At 41.6% G+C, this 22,792-nt stretch overlaps 2 protein-coding genes across 12 annotated transcripts in view; one reads left to right on the plus strand and one right to left on the minus strand.

Moving 5' to 3' along the window:
• The window catches only part of SDCCAG8 (SHH signaling and ciliogenesis regulator SDCCAG8), a 247,112-nt gene extending 245,094 nt beyond the window's left edge, over window positions 1-2,018 (plus strand). For all 9 annotated transcript variants that reach the window (XM_043486065.1, XM_043486066.1, XM_043486071.1 and 6 more), the window contains one exon: window positions 1,666-2,018. In XM_043486065.1, coding sequence (XP_043342000.1) covers window positions 1,666-1,714 — 49 coding nt within the window. In that variant the 3' untranslated portion in view covers window positions 1,715-2,018. The remainder of the gene's footprint in view (window positions 1-1,665) is intronic.
• Window positions 1,628-22,792, minus strand: part of AKT3 (AKT serine/threonine kinase 3) — a 272,836-nt gene continuing 251,671 nt past the window's right edge. For all 3 annotated transcript variants that reach the window (XM_043486077.1, XM_043486076.1, XM_043486079.1), the window contains 2 exons: window positions 14,610-14,712; window positions 1,628-7,176 (listed from right to left, as the gene is read on the minus strand). In XM_043486077.1, coding sequence (XP_043342012.1) covers window positions 7,091-7,176; window positions 14,610-14,712 — 189 coding nt within the window. In that variant the 3' untranslated portion in view covers window positions 1,628-7,090. The remainder of the gene's footprint in view (window positions 7,177-14,609; window positions 14,713-22,792) is intronic.

Here is a 22,792-nt window from a genome sequence, read left to right on the forward strand (position 1 = left end):
TTCCCTTCTACTTAAGGTCTTTACTGTCCTGTGTTGTTCACGTTATAGGTGTTGTGTTTTCCACCTCAAGTGGAAATTTTTTTTTTAAATGTGTCTATTGTGGTTTATACTTATCCTTGTAGTCAAAGATGTCCTCGAATCTCTAAAATTAGAAAGTAAGCCACCTTCTCCAGAGAACATGGTGGGCAAGCAGTCTGCCCAGCTAGGAGACAGGTGGGCCATTCAAGCCCTTCATTCACTGATCATTTCCGTCAGGACCAGAAGGCCAGTCGGCTCATGGAGATCACGTGTTTGATGCCAACAGGGGCACACTTTCTGCAACGGCAGGGCTCTGGGGCTCCCTGGCCTCCCTGTGGCACTCCAGGGCCCCGTGGGCACCACAGAAGAGGGCCCGTCCACCTCCCCAGCCCCCAGAGAGCCACGTACAGACCCCACATGCTTCCTCACCATGCCTGGGGCCTCCCGCTGTGTGTGATTGGGGGTGCACACCTGAGAGTAATCACCGTGTCAAAACTCAGACTTGCTCATAAGAAAATCACGAGTGTCTCACACTGGGAAATCTACTTGACAAGTAAACATCTTCTCATTTTTTAAAAAAGGCAACCGACTAATTTTCATATTTTTCTTGTGCAAACTGATTTGGTTTCACTCACTGTCCTATCTTGGAAATCCTCCACAAGTAATAGTGGCTTAAGCTGGGGAGACAGGAGCCCTGTTCAGCACAGGCAATCTTTGCTGGGGAGTGTAGAGCCCACTTGCTTTTCTTGAAGACGACTCTCACCCAGCCAAACAGAGACCAGATGGGCCCAGATCCCTGCATTACCTTCCCATTTGTCTCTTGAAGTGAAAACTGGGATTTGGTAGTTATCACTTTAGCCCTCTGTCTAGTCCCTGTCATCCTGGTGACCTCACGCTCCTAGAGGGCAAGTCGTCTTCCCACACAGAGCACAGCAGTTTCCTGAGAAGTGTCCTGCACAGCATTAACCATCTCCAGTGGTTCCTGACATGGTTTAAGCTGATCTCAACAGCCACCTCAGCCAGGACAGGCAGCAGTATTCAGTACTTCACTAACCTGTGAATCCCTCAACCCAATTCTCCTGAGCTAGTTTTGAAACATTTATTCCTGTTTAAAACCAAGAGACCACATCTACCAAGTTCCCTCTTCCAGCATGTGGGAGGTGGTGTCCGTATGAAAATGCCTTTATATGTGATAAAACACACTGCATTTAAACATTTGGAGGTGTTAGCTTGTATCACTTCACCAGGAATTTCTTAGGGACACTGAGTCTACATCCTGGTTTTCTTTTTTCTTTTTTTGGTCTAGTTTTACTCTAATTCTGAGCAGTTTTCAGTAAACAGTTCCTGGCACAAATCCATGTCTCCTTTCTCCTGTTCACAGGGGAAGAGATGGGTCTTTGGCTGTTTTCTGTCTTCAGACACATACATGTCTGGAATATAGCTTGATTTCAAATTTAAAACATTAAAATAAGAGTTCACCTTATACACCTATAGACTTTTCATACAATTGGTTACATACAACTATATGTTTTTGCAAAAGAATTTCCTCCAAAAACTTGGAAAGAGGTCACTAAACCAGCAAGAAGACAAATCACATTGAAGAACATGATCTATTTAAACTTACTTTTTATTATCATTTTTTTCCAGTTACCCAGCATGCCACAATCTGATTGCTGACCTGGATGAAACAGAGTGAAATAAATGATTTACAAAGAGATATTTACATTCATCTGATTTGTACGTAATATGCCACAATGCACCGCGACCTTCCCAATGGACCCCACCTCAGACTGCGGTGGGCTGCGTCGTCATCGCCACATTCATTGCCAAGCGGTCCCTGCAGGACGGACGGGCTGGAGCTGAAGTCTGACACTAGATGAGGAGACCTCCTGGTGTATGTTTTCAGAAAAGGCTTGAAGTTATTATGTTTTTATATCTGCTCATTTGTATGCTCTGTTACACATACGAATTTCAATAAATGAAATTTTTGAAGACTCGAATTGAAATGTTTCCTTTATATCTTGTAGTGATGAAAAAAACACACCAAAAAAAGGCACATATTTTTTAACTAGGCTAAAGGGTATTAAGGACCAAACCTTTTTCCTACCATCCATGTTTCTTTCCCTCTTGGTGATCTATACATATTACCCTTCAACTTTAATTACTTGTGATCAACATCTCATCAGACTCCACTGTTTATCATCGTGCTCACTTGTGCACAATCAGAAGACACCAGGAAGCACTAAGCATTATCCTCTCCACTCTGCTAACGACAAAAACAGACAAAAAGCATCTTTGGCTTGGTGGTGTCATGTTTTTCCTTCAATATGAGTAACTGAGAGGAGCCTAAAAACGTACTCAGTGAAATTACAAAATTTACTTAAGTTCTATCAAACATCTGTACACAGATCATTATTTTAGTTTAAAATAGTATTTCTACTATACACAATTAAGCCCTCGAATGCTTCAAAGTAATACAAATGGGCACTGAAAGTGTTATGTTGTCCTTGAGGATGACAAGGAACACTGAGGGCAAGGCTGCAGTCGGGACCAGTCCCTAACCTCGGGCCGTTCTCCCTGGCACAGACCTATCATCATCGTCATCACATCACCATCATAGGCTCCAGAGGCGGTGGGATGATACACCCGCAAAGACCATCCGAGTCTCTTGAGCATGGACAAGGTTCAAGCCTGAAAGAACAGAACTTCTATTCAGATTCAGAAGTTTTCTTGATTTCATCAACTGTGCTAGACATCAAGGTTGTCACGTAAGATATATTAATTGTCCCTAATTCTATTTCAGGGACAGTAAATAAATTATACAATATTCTAAAAATATAGCACCTTTAAAGAATTATAGAGGTCACTGTATGTAAGCCTCCTGGATCTGTCAACCCCAGTGGTTTTGAGAGAAGAGCACGTGTTAGAATGCCCTCCGTTTGGCTGTGTGACACACACATACATGCTTGACCAACTCTGGTCCCAAAGCCGTTCCTCTATCTGGCTTAGTCACAGGAGCAAAGCCAAGGTTCATCAATAGTAGGTTTATGAGGTAAAATCAGAAAAAGGCCCCATCCAAAATGACCCTAGGTAAATCAGACTGTAGTCCAACCATCCTACCCATCTATTATCCATTTCTATGTTGGTTAATCTGCCATGAAGTTTTAAAAATATACTCTTAAGAAAGGAAGTATGCAGAGCAACACATAATCAGGAAGACACTGCTGATGAGCTACACTCCTTAAGAATTCTGGGTTCAAACCACCTGATGTGAGGACTATTAGGGCTTAACAAATCTCCACAAAGATCAATCTCCAGCTTCACAGATCTCTTCTAGACCCACTGCTGAGAAGTCAGCATCCCCCCTTTGGAAGCAGCCCTTTTGTACAGTTGCACTATTGCCATTTTATTGAAGTAGTAAAACAACCCTGTGTGTTTTTCGAGCTACAAGAAATTTACATACTTTCCTGTTTCCTAGAATGCAGTAATACCAGGTGGACCTATTAAATCTTTTCAGAAAAGAAGGATATTTAATTTTCTGAGATTACAGAACCACATCCAACAACAATAAACAGAGAAGTAGCAGATTGACATAGTGCTTTATTTAAGCTGTCTGTACGAAGGAAAATAATGTGCGTCCCTATCATATACGTGTAAAAATACTAAGGATGTACAGTGTACAAAAACAGTTTCTTGTAGTTATTTCACATCCTTGTGGGTCATATACTTAAGGAAAGAAACAGTTTTAGTATGACCAACAGTAAGAGTAAATACAGTTTCTTGGGTTCGTAGTTGCGTCTGCTTAAAATCCTTAACCAGATGACTAGATCTTGTGCCGATCTAATGAAAGAACTAGCAAGGTCAAGAAATGTCACAAACTATAAAGCTACAGGGAGGTAATTCAATTACCAATTTAGAGGTTTTTCTTTTTATTTAAATAAATACTTTACATTTCATGCTTGCCTGTAATGCACTACCAGGAGCAAGATAAGGAAATTCTACTGTAGACAGTACAAACAGTAGCAGCGAAGTGTGTACACTGACGTGTAATAGAAAGACCCTGCAGTTAGTAAGGAAGGCCCTTACTATGGACTCTAAGAGAAGCAAGTGGCCCCTGCAAGAACAGTCAGCTTTGAGAAGCTGGAGATCGGGTATGGGAAATGGGAAACACTGGAATAATGCTATGGAGTTAGTGTGGAAAGCAAAGCTCTGAGCAGCCCTGCCAGAAATCCACGCAGAAACGGCCGGTTTCCTCCAAGATGGCTGCATTACGGCCAAGAGGCAGACTTCGTGCAAGTCGGTACAGGAATGAGTCTGCAAAGCCTGAACCCCCGCTATTCCAAAGAGTGACTCCACGTTCAGGCCTTTCCATCTGCCAGAATCCAAAACTTCAGCTATGGGCAGACACGAGGGAAGTTTTAGAATCTCCTTCTACACGCAGTTTCTGTTTCTCTCTGTTCTTCCATGTCAGCTGACTGAGATCAGAGAATGAAAGTAAGGGATTCTCAAAATCAAAGCCAAGAAAACACCCTGTGTGCCACTAATGGCATCTCAGAGGGTGCCCCAGGCACCAGCTGGGGACGGAGGGCCGTGCAGAGTGGCCAGCCTGGGGCACAGTCAATGCTGTCATTAATCCATAGGAAGTGTCCTTGGCCAAGGTCATGGAAATCACCTTAAGATTTGGGGGGGAAAAAAACAAAACAAACAACCCAAAACCAAAACCATCTGTGTGCTAGTGTATGGTATTATACTTTCCCTCTGCAGAAATGAATGTTCTGAATGCCAGCCAGCCTCAGCTTTCCTCTCTTCCTCTCGCCTGTTTCTTTTTCATATAATGGATGCAAGACAACTTACAGGACATACCTTCTAGTCTACTTCCTTGTCAAAGTGAAACATTCAACATAATTCCAAGTGGAAAAAAAAAAAGTTGAGCTATATGTGTAAGTAAGAATGAACTACCATTGACTGTAACTTCCTACTCAGTACTAAGGATGAACTTCACTCAGATAGAGATATGAAAAATTAGGATAAAATCTATGTCTGAATATGTCTTAGCTGCCTTAGTAAAATGCCCTTTAACCCCCTGTCAGTCCCAGTGGTCCACCCACCGCCAGCAGTGGTTTCATGTCTATAAACCCACACTTCCAGCGTCAAGAGGCTAAGACATCTGCATATGAATATGATTCATCCCACTTAGAAAGTCACTTGCTCTTTCATACAATGCAATCATAACACTACGGCACGCTGTAGTCTTCCATTTGGGAGCTGTCAGATAGTTTAACTAAAATACATCTCCACGATGGCTCCATGGAGTCAGGAGGCCTCCAGCTTGCCACAAGGGCCCCCTGCCCCCTGGACTTCATAGGTTGCTTTGGAAAATGTCAGCTCCTAGCACCAAAGGGTTTAATCTGAAGATCATCATTAATGAAAGAGAAAGATGAGGTTTGCATACATGTCCCCTTTCAGTGAGAAATGTTGGAATTTGAGGACATGAGTATATACAGAAAAAGAAAAGTCAGAGGTGTTCTTTTTTGTTTTGTTTTTCTCCCTGATGGCTTAATTCAGTGATAAATGTACCATGATCAGAATAAACACACCAGGTCCTTATTCTTTACTGCCCACTTTGTAAATACTTGAGATGTGTTCATTTTGCAAAATAAAGTCCATTTCTTATCATCCAGGTCTCAGTTTTCTTCATTATATTATGTTGCCAGGCCATCATAACCTTTCAATTCTCAAAATAGCAAATATAACATCCATTTGTTTCCACCCCTTGGCATAGATAGTTGAGGATTTCTCATTTTTAGCACCAAGGGGTTGAATGACAGCATCTCTTCTCCCAAAGCCAAATTCTAATCTATATGTACAATTTCAGAGCCTCATCAAAAATTTTTTTACACAGGAGAAAAAGTGCATGAGTCTCACTGGCGTGTACATTCTTTGCACATGGGTCAAAAGAAACTGCAGTAAGTCTATTTTACGTAAGTTGGAGCTGCATTTGCTAACATGACATACAGTTCTCATCACTAAAAAATAAATACTACTGCAATATAAACAAAATCATAAAAGGACATTCGAAGTTTTAACATCTGAGAAAAAGCTATTTCACGTAGAACTGAAAGTAAAACAAATCGAAACAAATGAGGTGAACACCTGTTCACCTCGGTGTACAGATTTTGGTGAAAAACAGGATCGTTACACCTGTCTACATTCTTCAGCCATCAGAGGTGATAGTATCAGGAAGGGGAAGAGGTTTCCAAGCACAGGGGAAATAAAATGCTCTCTGGTGCAAATCATGTCAGAGACCCTTACGTCACCTACTCTGCTGTGCACACACTTCCTTCCTTGGCAGAAGGATGTTCCTTTGCCAATAAGAGCCTGCGAAATCTGGACATCCACGTGGAGCACCAGGCTTCCTCTGCAGTACTGAACAGGAATTTAAATTTACAAATGTATCTGTCTATCTTAACAGTTGTTCAGTCCTTCTCTCAAATGCTTCCTAATGAATTCCAGCCGGATCTTACTGATACATACCTATTTTATGCACTCAGCTGATATGCTTTACTAAGATTCTGCATATGCACATCACCACGCTTCCACAGTTGCTTGTTCTGAATTAAAAACTAAATCTTCTTAGTCTAATTAGTTTTTGATTTATCGTCTAGAAAGTTAAAAAATGTACCTAGAATCATTTAGCCTTCACTGTTAGGGAAAAACAAAAATTAAAAGATCAAAAGATGACAGTTGGTGCACAAATGAACAATGGTGGGCTCATGACTTTCAAGGATTGTAAAATTACCTCTTAAAGTTGCTATAATAGTAAGACAGTAGCAGCAACAGCATGAGACCTTAGACTGAGATACAATTTCATGCAAAAACAAAAATGTCGAGTGTGTCTGCGTATATGTGTATTCTCATGTGTGTGAAAGGCGGCGAGGGGTGAAGACCTTGGACTGGTCTGGGATGTCTGAAGGTGCTCCTGCATTTGTAAGAGTTAGGACTGCTGTGATGTCCAGGAATCATTTTCAGTAATAAACCTAAGATGACAGTGAAGTAGCAGAAGTAAAGAGACTTATTCTCGTCCACTTGCAGAGTAGGAAAATTGAGGGAAGTGCGGCCGCCTCTCATTGTCCATGCAGTCCATACCGTCCTCATCATCTGTGGGCAGGAAACAGCTATTTTAATTTTACATTAATTTTTTGCAACATAATCTCTGGTCTATATAGCTCTAACTCCTAACAAAATAAAGATTAACAGAGGCTAATGCTCCCAGAATCTTGTGTCTCTCAATAGAACATACAATGGATATACTTACCTCAAAAACCATCTCATTTTCAAACATATAATCTATGAAGAAATAATATTGTCAAATCATTTCCTTCACGACACTAACAAGACTCAAAACTGTGAAAAACTATTGAAGAAAAGATTCATGTCAATGTATGGCAAAAACTACCACAATAGTGTAAAGTAATTAGCCTCCAGTTAAAATAAATAAATGAAAAAAAAGATTTTTAAAAATAAAAAGGAACAAACGATCTTCAGTTACCTTTAATTTCATGAAATCATGCTGGTCAAAATTACGAAGTCAAAGAATCCTACGGCACTCAAAGTTATCTGCTAATATTTCCAGTATCAATCTGTCTTGAAATACTTGTATTTCTTCTTCATGGCACTTTCGGTGTGATTGCAAAATTAAGTTTATTTGTGATTCCATTTCATCTGAGCCCCTGATTACATGGTTAAGATTTTACATTCTTCTTTTTTTTTTTCCATTCACCTCTATCAGTTGGAGGCTAACTACTTCACAACACTGTAGTGGTTTCTATCATACATTGACATGAATCAGCCATGGATTTACATGTATTCCCCATCCCGATCCCCCCTCCCACCTCCCTCTCCACCCGATTCCTCTGGGTCTTCCCAGTGCACCAGGCCCGAGCACTTGTCTTATGCATCCAGCCTGGGCTGGTGATCTGTTTCACCCTAGATAATATACATGTTTCGATGCTGTTCTCTCTACATTCTTTACATCTAATACCTGCTCTAATTCATCAATCCTAATTTTCATATGATAAAACTTTAAACTAGAATAAAGAGAGTAAGTCAAGGAAAGAAAGGAAAAGATGTAAGCATCTTAGGTACTAGTTCATCAGGAAACAAACTGAGAGATTTGAAAGGCATGGAAAGAGACTGTTTTCACTTAAGCAGTTCCTCCCTTTGCTCCTCTCTTTTTTCTTGCATTCGAAAGACTACAAAGGCTCACCCAACCTTTTCCCATAACTATTCTGATGATTAAAATCTTGCAGTGTCAGAATGCTCTTCCTTCTTTGGGTCATGAGTTCAGTCACTTGGCCCACCACATTCCCTGTGCATCTGTTCTGGGCTCTGAACAAAGTCCCTCCTGTCCTTGGGGCTCACTGTCTGCAGGGGAGGTGCCCCATTAAATCCCTCTGCTCTGCTCAAAGTGCCTTTGGTCATATGCTATCCTATATGAAACAAGTGCTGCTGCTGCTGCTGCTAAGTCGCTTCAGTCGTGTCCGACTCTGTGTGACCCCGTAGACGGCAGCCCACCCAGCTCCCCCATCCCTGGGATTCTCCAGGCAAGAACACTGGAGTGGGTTGCCATTTCCTTCTCCAATGCATGAAAGTGAAAAGTGAAAGTGAAGTCGCTCAGTCGTGTCCGACTCCCAGTGACCCCATGGACCGCAGCCTACCAGGCTCCTCCGTCCATGGGATTTTCCAGGCAAGAGTACTGGTGTGGGGTGCCATTGCCTTCTCCGATGAAACAAGTGAGAGTCTTTCAAATACCCAACCTTCTTTCCTTCCAGCAAAATAATTCCCCTTCCTCGAAAATAGATAGGAAATACGTGTTACCAACTCTTAATTTTCCGGCCTCTCCACAGAATGGGAGAAGGAACACGGGCCAGACCCTGCTGTGTCGTGGACACTGACCCTGTCACACAAGGATGTTGCTCTGCATTCCTCTGAAGAATAACAAACACTGCTGCCCTTTCCTTTCCTCACTGCTCTTTTCAGTATCCTGGTTTTTTTTAACTAAAAAATTCTTTAAAAATTTTATTTACTTATTTGGCTGTACTGGGTCTTAGATGCTGAGCAAGCTCCTCTTCAGTCATGGTTCAGTGGCTTCTCTGGTTCTGGCATGGGCTCCAGGGGTTGTGGGCTCAGCAGCGGTGGCCCCCAGGCTCAGCAGCTTGGCGCACAGGCTTAGCTGCTCCGAGGCATGGGGATCTTCCCAGACCAGGGATTGAACCCGTCTCCTCCACTGGCAGGCCGATTCTTCACTTCTGAGTCACCAGGGAAAACCCAGCACGCTATTTTTAACAGAAGATTCTGGCCCTGGGTTCGATCCCTGGGTTGGGAAGATCCCCTGGAGAAGAGAACGGCTACCCACTCTAGTATTCTGACCTGGGGGCTGCAAAAAGTTGGACACAACTGAGCAACTTTCACATCATCAGAAATGGGATCAAGTTGCTAACCAAAATTTGTAGCCTTGAATATCCCAGAAAATATCATTTTATTAGGTAGGACTCAATCCATCAAGAAGCAGTTGTGGTTCCCGGCTCCCTGTAAACCCTCCTCCTGCAAGCAGACCTTTTAAAGTCAGCATTTCCAGACAGCACTGTGATTTAGGGAAATCTCTGCCTCCGTATAAAATAACTGGTTAGGGATCAAGCAAACCACAAGCATCTTTTAGGTCAAATACCTTCCACAGTATTTTCAGACATACTCAAGACGGAGGACAGAGAGGATGGCATATCTGTTCTGAGTCACAAACTATAAAAACTCTCTAGAGCAGCGGTCCCCAGCCTTTTTGGCACCAGGGGCCAGTTTCGTGGAAGATAGTTTTTCCACGGACCAGGCAGTGGGGGATGGTTTCGAGATGATTCAAGCGCGTTTACTATGCACCTTATTTCTAATCTCATTGACACCGCTGATCCGACAGGAGGCCCTGGTCTGTAGCCCGGAGGTTGGGGAAGCCTGCTCTAGCAGAAAGGCAGCTGAAATCTTAACACTCAGACTCTGCCAATCACATTGCAAAGAACAGTTCTCCCCACTAGCAGCTTTGTCTCGCTGGGTGTGTTCTGGCACAGCGAATAGACAGCATGTGTGGGAAGCCTGATGCTGTCTGGCCTCGGACACAGAAGGACTTGCCCAGCTCCCTGAGCTGCAACCAGGACTTGCACCAAGGTGGGGAAAGCCTGGAGACCAGGGCAGTCAGGCTCGTGACAGGAGGAGGGGTTGGATTTCCTTTCTGAGGATTATTATTGCTATGAGGCAGCAAAGTTAAGAGAAAGTTTTCATTCTGACACTTTAGGAACAAGTTAATCCCATTTCTGATCATAACGATAAATCTCATTGATAACCTTGTGAGGGCCCCACATCTGGATCTTCTTTAAAGTCAGTTACATCACCTTCTCCATTTCCCTCCTATTCTTTTGAACATGGCATTAGTGAGGGGCAAGTCTCTGATCATGGCCACAAGAGGAACTGTGAGTTGGGGAGGCGCTGGGACAGGAATGAGGGGTTCCCCTGAGCCCTTGGTACTGTGCACGCCAGTGGGGGGCTGAGGAGGAAGGAGCGCTCCAGGGCTGACAGGGCAGCCGGCTGCCCCAGCCAGGCCTTCACACCCAGGCAACGTATATAAATGTGTTCCCACTCAGAAAGAAGATTCAGAGGGGACAGTGATGATAGTGGACATGAACTGTGCAAAAAACTCAAACAGCACACCTCTGGGAAAAAGAAACAGGGTGATCAACTCTATATTCTACAACCGAATCCCTGGATCCAGGCAGCATTAGTTGCCTAATTTCCTTAGAACGTTAACCAAAGTAATTATATGGCAGCAAAAGCTCAAAGAAATCCCCTTTTTCTCTAAGAAGAAGGCAGAGGACCATTAATGGATGTAAAGCAAGAAGACACATTCCAAAATCTGCTCAATTAATTAACACCAGTGAGGACAATCTGGCGTATTACTGCAGCTGTTTGTAAAAAAGGAACATGTGCCTCTCTAACTGCTGATTTGTTCTAAAAAATAACTCCATTCTGTTCTACAAAAGCAAGGTGGCAAGTGGGGAGACAATCGCTAACTTAATGGTCCTACTGCGGCCTTTTGTGAACAAAACCTCTGTGCTTTTAGCAGCTTCAGAGCTGCACTGGTTTCTCACCAGCAACACTATTCAAAGCAACAAGAAGAAAAGATTATGTTAAATGTAATCACAGTTCAAGGCTTGACAGATTTTCCTTTGATCCGCCTCTTAAGGGGATTTAGGATATACCCACGGATCACCCAAGTGAAAACAGTGCCCTTGTGCCCAGAAGAAGCCAGCTGCCGCAGACGGCAAGCACAGAGGCCACGTCCTGAGACAGGGGTCCAGCCCCACGGCCTGGCCCTGGGAGCCACGCTGGGCTGAGCTGCAGAGGACAGCCTGGCTGGTGCCCACCTCTTGGCTACAGCCCACCCTACTGAGCTCGCTCATCTGACCTCTCTCTCTAGAAACCCTGAATCAGAAACTAAGACAGCAGGTCCACAGGGCTGTCCTGCCCGTAGACTGGGGTACACTCTTGTCAGTCCAGACACTGCTGGATGCATGTTCTGGGGCCACCTAGGGCTCAGAGTCAGGGAAGGGTCCCGCCTCACTGCCAGCATCACAGTTCAGCAGTCCCTTCCCCATGCCCCTCCACTCATGCCCGCTCTTTTTTGCTAGGTATTTACCTATCATCACTCTTTACAGGGTGGGTCACATATCAAAGGACACTATGGTTGTGGTTAACCTGATGCTTCAATAAAATAAAAAATAGGGTTACTTAAACCTATAGGACTCTGGGTGCCTTTCGGAAAGAGATGGCTTTTCAGGCACACACGACAAGTGACCTGCCACATCCCAGAGCTAGTGTGGGGTGCTGGGAGACAAAGGAGGGCCCAAGTCCAGGGCTTTTTCAATTCACCTTTCTCTTCCACACTGATATTTTCCTTTTAACTTTCTGGAATAAAATTTGCACTCATGGCTTGGCATTTACACGGCCTACCTATCTCTATGACTCTCAAAACAGCACAATTAGCTTCTCCTAAGAGTTAGAGTTCACAAATACCAAAAGCTCTATTGAACCTCACCAAGCTCCATGTGAAATTGCATGAGGACGTCAGCCAAACACAAATTCTGGGCTGGGATGGGCAGCAGCACTGTCTGGAGCAAGCCGTGCCTCCTCCTGGCCCAGGCCTCACTAGAGTCTATTTCTTTACTCACTTAACACATAATCATTGAATATCTATGCTGAGCCAGGTACCTAACTCAGAGCTGGGGCTAGCAGCGAATAAGACAAACCAAATCCTTCTCTGAGCTACCGTGTTCAAGTTGGAGAAACGGATAGTAAAACAAACTAACAAATTAACCAGAAGGATTCCAGCAAGTAAAGGTGTCAATGTACAGAATTAGGGGGTGGGGTGATGGGGTCTGAGGGGCTGCACTGTTTTTAAGGTGAGGAGGCTAAAGAAAGTGCTCTGATACAGTGACACTTAAAGAGATCTGAAGGACAAGTAAGAATTATTCATGCGGATGTCTGGGAAAAGAGAACTCTAGGCAGAGAACGGTAAACACAGTCCTGAGGCACACTGTGAGTTCACAGTGGCCTGGAACCCAGGGACTGTAGAGAAGACAGACAGGATGAGTTCAGAGACGAGGACAGGACCAGATCTGACAGAGCTGTGCAGACAGCGTCAGCGGCGAGATTGACGGCGCGGCTGGGAGGCCCCTGGAGGGTTGGAAGCAGAATGATGTGGTCTGATTACAATCAAGGTTATATACAAATGAGGAGGCCCCCAAAACGCTCTCTGGTGGCAAGTACTTTTAGGCTAGTCCAACAACTCAATGGTGTTGCCCAGAATTTCAGACAATTAAATTGTATCACCACAGCCTACACTGGGCCAGGGAAAACCATGCCATGGTTCTGCCAACTGCTCCTATTCAGATGGTCCTTAGCTGACTGCCCACAGCTCCACAGGCCTTCTAACATCTTCAACTCTCAGAGACTCTGATTCTAGCAACGAAGCCCTTCACCCACCACTGGTGACAAACTACAAGTAGGGCCTCAATATACTGCCATTTCACAAGTCTACCGACTTTACCACTGGCCAAGCTGTGACTCCTGCTCCTGACTACAGCTAATACTAACTGCGGGACTTGGGAAAGTTCCTCTTCTCTCTGGGTTTTAATTTTTTCCCTTATAAAATTAAAGTTAAGAGGCTCTTAAATTCTTGCAAGTTTAAAGAAAGAAAAGTATATATGCACACATAATTATATTTTTCATTTCACAGTATTCATGATCCCTCTTTTTTGTCGGCCATAGGTCTCAGATTCAAAACTCAGCCTGGACGACTCCTATTTTGCCTTTCAGAGCTGTCCTCAATTGACCACATCCACCACTGCAACAGTACTTCAACCTTCCCTCTCATGGATGCTCGGCGTAAATCAGCACAATCAACCAGTCAGCTTTTTAAAAAGGAAAAGAGAGGGGAGGAAATGTAGAGAAGGGTATAAAGGAAAAGAAAAGGAGGAAAAACTAATACGATGTTATTGTGTGAGCCACAAGACGTGTGATTTGAAGAAATCTTCTAGCTATCCAAGTCTGTCCCTGAAACTCAATTTTGTCCTCACTCCTAATCTAGTGATGATAGATACAGATAGATTTTTCAATATGTAAGAATGCTTATAAATTATATTTTATAAACTTTTCTTCCCATTAAGGGAAAGGTATTCACTAAAATGTGGGGCACACACTAGTACATGTGGAATGATTTTAAGTGGTGCATGAATGCACAGTTTTAATAAATTTGTAATTTAACTTATCAAAAACTACTACTAAATTATTTCTTCACAGATATTAATGCTTAAGACAAAGCTAAGCAAAAAAGGGTGATTCAGTTTAAAGTGAATTTTAAAAAACTGCTAAGTAAGCATGAGACCAGAATTACCAAAATTCTGAAGGTAGTGTCTGAATGAGCAGTGGGAAACAAGGGAGGTCTTCATTTCAGAATCCTTTTAGTTGAGGTCAAAATAATTTATTGGAGAATGGTAGGGAAGAATTAGCTTCCCTGGCTGCTCAGTGGTAAAAAATCCACCTGCCAACGCAGCAGATGCAAGTTCAACCCCTGGGTCTGGAAGATCTCCTAAAGAAGGACATGGCAGCCCACTCCAGTATTCTTGCCCAGGAAACCCCATGGACAGAGAAGCCTGGCGGGCCAGTCCTCAGGGCTGCAAAGAGTGGGACACAACTTAGCGACTCAGCACACATGCACGCAGAGAAGAGCCAGTTAGTCTAAAATTGACTATAATTCGCAAGTCTACAATTTTTCCATATATAATTTTTTTTACTCAAAAAAACTTTTCTCTTAGCTACCTGTCTTTAAGTATTTCCACTGAGAAACCCATGTTCTTAAAAGGAACAGATTAACATCACTATTGAATTTGAACTAAAAAACAATCAGTTTAAAAAAAATGGCTGTTTAAAAAAAATGGCTGTTTTCTTCAATTATATTAGAACATTATCAATTGCCTTCTAGATTTACTTACATTTTTCAGGCGGTGTTATTGTAATAGTCTGAGCTGTAAATTCTTCATCAAAATATCTGGTGTCTGTCTCAGACGTTACTTGAGGCTTAAAAGGAGGTACAAGCTGTAAGAAGCAAAAGGGTACTGTTAAGACTTTAATTTAGGAAAATACATTCCTAGGATAAAATCAGAGAGCGAATATTGAATGAATAGTGTATGAGGTTAGACTTCTCTGTCACTGTACAAGGCAGATGTGTCTTTGGCTTCATGGTCAAGGTATTTGGCTTCATGGTTAAGTCTAAACAGAGAAGAGTAGATACTTGGTTGTTCTATTTAACATTTGAGGAGTTATGTGAAATAGAACAAATGAAAACCAAAGAAAAGAATGGGAAGAGAATATTGAAAAGTCTGTCCCAATATTTTTTCCTAGGAAAGTACATACAAAACCAATGGATCTGGACTGCTGTCACAGAACATAAGGTCTTCCTGCTAGAGGAAAAGTACTTGCTGGCTTTCTCTAGCTCTTCCTGGTGCCTGGTTTAACAGGTTATTATTAAAAATGCAACTTAATAACACAGTTATTACCTAGGTCACAAATAGAGCACTGCCTCTGTACCTGGCAAAGACCTGTAACTCTGCTAACCTAAGATGGGTCTTACTATCTGTCCCTGCACTGAAGAGGGCCTTGTAGCAGCCCCTGAAGTGATGCGCAAACGTTCTGTTCATAGATTTGATCGGCTCCTCAAAGGGAGCCAGGATCCAAAAGATCAGGAGGAACTACTCTAAGGGTTGAGAGAACTGGACTCATTTGCCTCCAACCCGCAGCAGGCACGCGGTGGGGGAAAAGTCCTGGGCTGCTGAGGGTTACAGACGCCTGAGTCATGTGAACCTCTGCATCGGTAGCCCCCACTGGCCCATGGGACTGGAGCCAGGAGGGGGTTCCTGCTTCTCAGGGCTCCCAGCCTCACAGGTGAGAGTGCACAGGTTTAACACAGGGAGCCCAGCCCCAGAGCATACTCTGATGAATACCACTCTGATGAATGGTGGTATTCATTCTGATGTTCTGATGAATACCATGAAGAGAGAAAATGAAAAACAGAATGACAGAAATTAGTATGTTTTATAAAAATTTTACAGAAACGAATACCCAACTGGCATCACTCAATGCACTTTCCACACTTACTGTCACCAAATTTATGTTAAACAGTAAGACAAAGATCTTTAAATTATTCTCTAGAGGGACTATGCTTTAAAAAACCAAGGGGTAAGCAAAGTTAAAAGCATGTTTTCAAAATAAAGGAACGCATTTCAGTTTATAGCACATGCTATAAAGCATTTGAAATTTTTTTCTTTTGAACATTTTTTCTCTATGCCCCCAATATATAGATATTCTAAAGTCTCTATCACTAGCAAGCACTCTTTCTTGGGGGGACTGAATCAAATTCAGGTTGCACTGATCAACTGTTGCTAAGATAACATATTTCCAGCAGCTCAATTAGGATGACTGGACACAAGCAAGCAGTTCACACCACTGATGGAAATCTTCCCTCTTCCATTCATTCCGAAGTACAACCTCACACTGCTTTATCCTCCTTCAAAATACTTTTCAACACCTGACACATACACACGTTCATCACCATTACACCTCCTCCGCAACAAAATAAAAGTCCCATGAGAGCATGATTTTGCAAATCCCTCTGGCATCATAGACATACACATAAGAACACCAATGGTGATAGTGACTGCAGAATTTGGGGTTTTCCTTCAAGAAAATGGATAACTGCCTCTCTTGCAGAAAACCAGGAGACAGGGATTTTGGTTGTAACTTTCTGATTCACTATTCTACAAATGTTCCAAAAATAGGTCTCACCCTTCTAATAAGAAATTAAGCACAAGAAATTCTTAGAGCAGAAATGGCTTCTATTGAGAATGCGGAGTAGGTTTTGCTTATCTCTGCCCACCCTTCCCATCTGTTTCCTTCTGATGGCAGAAACTTAAATCTGCCTTCATGGTTAAGAGAAAGATGTTATCTTTTTAGATGAGAGAGAGAATGGTCACCTGAAACTTTAAAAAAAAACTGAAACAAACTTTATGCAGTTTTCACAATACTACAGGGAGCTCAAACTAGTCTCTATTCAAATATCATATCACATTACCTGACCACCTCTCTCAAAACCTGCCCTCCCCTCCCCACTTTCTATCCTCACACTGCTTTCTCTTCAAAAAACTTTTTAACAACTGATCCATATCTACCTATATATACACACAGAAAAAATACAGGTTTATTGTCATCATAATTGTGTCTCCTCCCCAATAAAATATAAGTTCCATGAGAGCAAGTCCTTATAAAAAAGATTTATTGAGGTATGGCTGACATAAATTATAAATATATCTTAAGATAAGGCTATACAAAAAAGTATACAATTTTATGTTTTGACATATGTATACACCCATGCAATAAAGATGATGAACTCACCCATCACTTACAGATGTTTTCTCATAACCCTGTATAATCCCCTCAGCTCTTCCATTCACCTGTAGGCAACAGCTGGTCTGCTTTCTGTCATGAACGATTTGCTTATATCTTCTCGATTTTTATGTATTTGGAATCGAATAGTATGTATTCTTCATCTGGTTGTTTTCACTTAGCATGGTTATTTTGACACTCATCCACATCACTGCATGTATTGACAGCTCATCCGTTTTACTGCTGGGTAATTTTTGTTGTTGTTTAGTCACTCAGTCATGTCCTACTCCTTGCCCCCCCATGGACTGCAGCATGCCAGGCTTCCCTGTCCTTCACTATTTTCTGGAGTCTGCTCAAACTAAGGTTCATTGAATCGATGATGCCATCCAACCATCTCATTCTCTGTCGCCCCCTTCTCCTCCTGCCCTCAATCTTTCCTAGCATTAGGGTCTTTTCCAGTGAGTCAGTTCTTCACATTAAGTAGCCAAAGTATTGGAGCTTCAGCTTTAGCATTAGTCCTTCCAATGAATATTCAGGATTGATTTCCTTTAGGAGTGACTGGTTTGATCTCCTTGCTGTCCAAGCGACTCTCAAGTCTTCTCCAGCACCACAGTTCGAAAGCATCAATTCCTTGGCACTCACCATTCCTTATACTCCCAACTCTCATTATCCATACATGACTACTGGAAAAACCATAGCTTTGACTAGACGGACCTTTGCTGGCAAAGTAATGGCTCTGCTTTTTAATATGCTGTCTAGGTAGGTCACTGTTTTTCTTTCGAGGAGCAAGCGTCTTAATTTCATGGCTGCAGTCACCATCCGCAGTGATTTCGGGATCCTAAGAAAATAAAATCTGTCCCTGTTTCCATTCTCCTCCCATCTATTTGCCATGAAGTGACGGGACTGGATGCCATGATCTTCATTTTATGAATGTTGAGTTTCAAGCCAGCTTTTTCACTCTTCTTTTTCACCTTCTAAACAGACTCTTTAGCTCCTCTTTGCTTTCTGCCATTAGAGTGGTATCAACTGCATATCTGAAGTTACTGATATTTTTCCCAGCAATCTTGATTCGAGCTTGTGATTCATCCAGCCCAGCATTTCACATGATGTACTCTGCATATAAGTTAAACAAGCAGGGTGACAATATACAGCCTTGACATACTACTTTCTCAATTTGGAACCAGTCTGTTGTTCCATATCCGGTTCTAACTGTTGCTTTCTGACCTGCATACAAGTTTCTCAGGAGGCAGGTAAGATGGTCTTGTATTCCCATCTCTTGAAGAATTTTCCATGGTTTGTTGTGATCTACACAGTCAAAGGCTTTAGCGTAGTCAATGAAGCAGAAATAGATGTTTTTCTGGAATTTGCTTATTTTTTCTATGATCCAATAGATGTTGGCAATTTGATCTCTGATTCCTCTGTGTTTTCTAAATCCAGCGAATAAGGCCTCCTCAGACAACCATCTTGCCTTGTTGCATTTCTTTTTCTTGGGGATGGGTTGGGTCACCACCTCCTGTACAATGTTACAAACCTCCGCCCATAGTTCTTCAGGCACACTGTCTATCAGATCTAATCCCTTGAATCTAGAATGGCCTAGTGGTTTTCCCTACTTTCTTCAATTTAAATCTGAATTTTGCAATAAGGAATTCATGATCTTGAGCCACAATCAGCTCCTAGTCTTATTTTTGCTGACTTAAACTTGACATAGATTATGGAACTTTAATTGCCATTTTAATTAAACAAATGCTGTGGTTATCTCATACACCATTCTGTAATGACATACATGGATCAAAAGTACTGGGAACACAGACTCTGATAGTAAAAACTGTCAACTGTTGAATGTTCAGATTTGCCATAGGCACTAATCTGGTACTGCAGCTCCACCTCTAAAATAACTCAAGAGAGTAACTAAAATTAGGCAAGGATTCTGATTTATTTATTCTCTAATTCTTCTGAAAAACTGGTTTTATGGTTTGTGAGTGTGTGTGTGTGCACGTCTGTGTATTCCAATATATACAGGTATTGGAAAAATGGGAATATGGAAAGAGGATTTATTTCAGACAAAACTAACAAGATTTAATTATATTATCTGCCAAGCTTTCCCATGCCAATTATCCTTACAGATGACCAGAAACTCAAGAACTATTTTTCATTTTTGCAAAATTACTAAACAATAGTAATTCATGTCCATAATGTTCACTTTGATCTCATAAAAAAAAATGCACCAAGGGATCCAAGGTATATATCACACTAATATACAATTATTCTATCATGAATTGACCCCAACAAAATGACTATTTTAGCTATAACACACATTAAATATTTAATTAATACACCTGGAACTTAGAAGGGCTTTTGACTGTAGGTCTGTGGATAGGTGATACTATTTCACAAGCATCCACAGGTACAAGGCATATTTGAAGATTTCAGTAATACTTGGAAAAGAGCTGCTTATAAGGTGAGTGTTCTCATTAGTGAAATGAAAAGGGACTTACTGGATGCTTCTGTGATAGTGATGGCGGGCAAATTGCATGCAATATAAATTCAGGGTTCACTGAGAACCTGCTGAAACAATGTATTCTTTATCCCTCCTCTAGGAGATTCCATAGGTATTGTCTGGCAGCAGCAGTGTGGCAGCCACTCATTACTATTTCTGATTAGAAATGTTCAAGAACATGGGCAAAAGTTAAATGAGTATGTAAATTGGGGAGAAATTTTATATATATAGGCAATTCTCAACTTATAAACCAGCCTATATGTACACTGGGGAAACCTAAGACTTATTTCAACAGACAGAAAACAAAAGCAAATTAAAAAATCCTATACAATGTGGCTCCCAGGCAGTAATATTAAAGTCTTTTAAACCTAAAATACAGGAAAGCAATGTTAATAAGGCTACCAACCATTAATCATAATACGTTCATAGAAAAATTCATTTATATTTCTATGAGGATGACCAAGAACCTAGCTCCTTTGCTCAAGTTCCTGTAATGACAACCACTCTCTCTCATTATCACACCAGATCAACTCCCTAGAAAAGAGGCAGTGATAAGAGAACTCCTAGGTTGATGGGGACGAAGTTTTGGTGAGAAATGAAGGTAAGTAGCGGATTTAAAAGCTGAGGATGAAAAGATATAGTCTTTACTTTGCAGAAGAGAGGCAGAGAGGGCAGCATCTATGAGAGAGGCCACAGGTGAACACATACTTGTCTTTCCTAAGTTATATATTCAAGCTTCCCCTTGTAGATGTACACTAGCAGTTAAACAGCAGAATGGTAAAATTAAAAGAAATAAGAAGCAGCAGTACCACCTAACCTGGGAAGTTTTTAGTTAAACAGAACTTTAAATGATCTGAATGACTCCACAGGCATATTTTGGAGATATTACTGACTCTGGAACAGACCACCGCAATAAAGCTAAAAGAACAGTAAGGAGAGTCACGAGAACTTTTTGGTTTCCCAGGGCATATAAAAGTTGTGTTTTCACTATACTGTAGTCTATAATGTGTGCAACAGTATTATGTCTAAATGACATTGCTAAAAAAATATTAAGTATCATCTAACCTTCAGCGAGTTCTAATCTTTTTGCTGGTAGAGGCTTTTGTATCCATGCGGACTTATGTCTGCTGCTGACTGATCAGTGTGGTGGTTGCTGAAGAATGGGGTGGCAATTCCTTAAAACAACTATGAAGCTTGCTGCATCAATTGACTCTTCTTTTCACAAATTATTTCTCTGTAGCACGCAATGCTGTTTGACAGTATTTTACCCACAGTAGATTTTCTTTCAAAATTGGAAACAATCCTCTCAAATCTTACTGCTGCTTTATCAATCACATTTATGCAACATTCTAAACACTATGTTTTCATTTCAACAATCTTCATAGGATCTTTCTGAGATAAGAGTAAACTCCATCTCACGAAATGACTTTCTTTGTTCATCCACAAGAAGTAACTCCTCACGAGTTCAAGTTTTAAAATGAGGTTACAGCAATTCAGTCCTATCTTCAGGTTCCACTTTTAATTCTAGGTTTCTTTCTATTTTCAGCACATCTGCAGTTACTTCTTCCATGGAAGTCTGGAACTTCTCAAAGTCATCCATGAAGGCTGGAATTAACTTCTTCCAAACTCCTATTAATGATGAACTTTTAACTTCTTCATGATATGTTGTTAATAGCATCTAGAATGGTGAATCTTTTCCAGAAGGCTTTCAACTTACTTTGCCCAGGTCCAACAGAGAAATCTGTACAGCAACTGTGGCCTTAAAAAAAATGAATTTAACTAATAAGACTTGAAAATTGAAATGATTCCTTAATTCAAGGGCTTCATAATGGATGTGTCTTCAATTCAGTCACTCAGTCGTGTCCGACTCTTCGCAACCCCATGGATGGCAGCACACCAGGCCTCCCTGTCCATCACCAACTCCCAGAGTTTACTCAAACTCATGTCCACTGAGTCGGTGATGCCATCCAACCATCTCATCCTCTGTCATCCCCTTCTCCTCCTGTCTTCAATCTTTCCCAGCATCAGGGTCTTTTCAAATGAGTCAGTTCTTCGCATCAGGTGGCCAAAGTATTGAGAGTTTCAACCTCTGCATCAGTCGTTCCAATGAATATTCAGGACTGATTTCCTTTAGGATAGACTGGTAGTATCTCCTTGCTGTCCAAGGGACTCTCAAGAATCTTCTCCAACACCACAGTTCAAAAGCATCAATTCTTTGGTGCTCGACTTTCTTTATAGTCCAACTCTCACATCTATACATGACTACCAGAAAAACCATAGCTTTGACTAGACGGACCTTTGTTGGTAAAATTATCCCTCTGCTTTTTAATATGCTGTCTAGTTTGGTCATAACTTGTCTTCCAAGGAGCAAGCATCTTTTAATTTCATGGCTGCAGTTATCATCGTGATTTTGGAGCATCCCAAAATAAAGTCTGTCACTGTTTCCATTGTTTCCCCATCTATTTGCCATGAAGTGATAGAACCAGATTCCATGATCTTAGTTTTTTAAATGTTGAGTTTTAAGCCAACTTTTTCACTCTCCTCTTTCCCTTTCATCAAGAGGTTCTTTAGTTCTTCGCTTTCTGCCATAAGTGTTGTGTCATCTGCATATCTGAGGTTACTGATATTTCTCCCGGCAATCTTGATTCCAGCTTGTGCTTCATCCAGTCCAGCATTTAAAAGCAAAAAGATAGGACACTGAAAGATGAACTCCCCAGGTCAGTAGGTGCCCAATATGCTACTGAAGATCAGTGGAGAAATAACTCCAGAAAGAATGAAGAGATGGAGCCAAAGCAAAAACAATACCCAGTTGTGGATATAACTGGTGATGGAAGTAAAGTCTGATGCTGTGAAGAGCAATATTGCATAGGAACCTGGAATGTTAGGTCCATGAATCAAGGCAAATTGGAAGTGGTCAAACAGGAGATGGCAAGAGTGAACATCGACATTTTAGGGATCAGCAAACTAAAACAGACTGGAATTAGCAGACTGTCTTAGCAGGCAGGAAAATATTAACCTTGCTGTGCATTCCCACTAGATGACTAGGTGCATGGTAATGAGCAGTAGTAACATTTTGAAAGGAATCTTTTTATCTGAGCAGTAGGTCTCAACAGTGGGCTTAGAATATTCAGTAAACTATGTTGTAAACAGATGTGCTGTCATACAGGCTTTGCTGCTCCATTTTTAAAGCATAGGCAGAGTAGACTTAGTATAATTCTTAAGAGCCTTAGGATGTTTGGA

The sequence above is a fragment of the Cervus canadensis genome, chromosome 13, assembly GCF_019320065.1.
Source record: "Cervus canadensis isolate Bull #8, Minnesota chromosome 13, ASM1932006v1, whole genome shotgun sequence".
In the NCBI taxonomy this organism is placed as follows: Eukaryota; Metazoa; Chordata; class Mammalia; order Artiodactyla; family Cervidae; genus Cervus; species Cervus canadensis.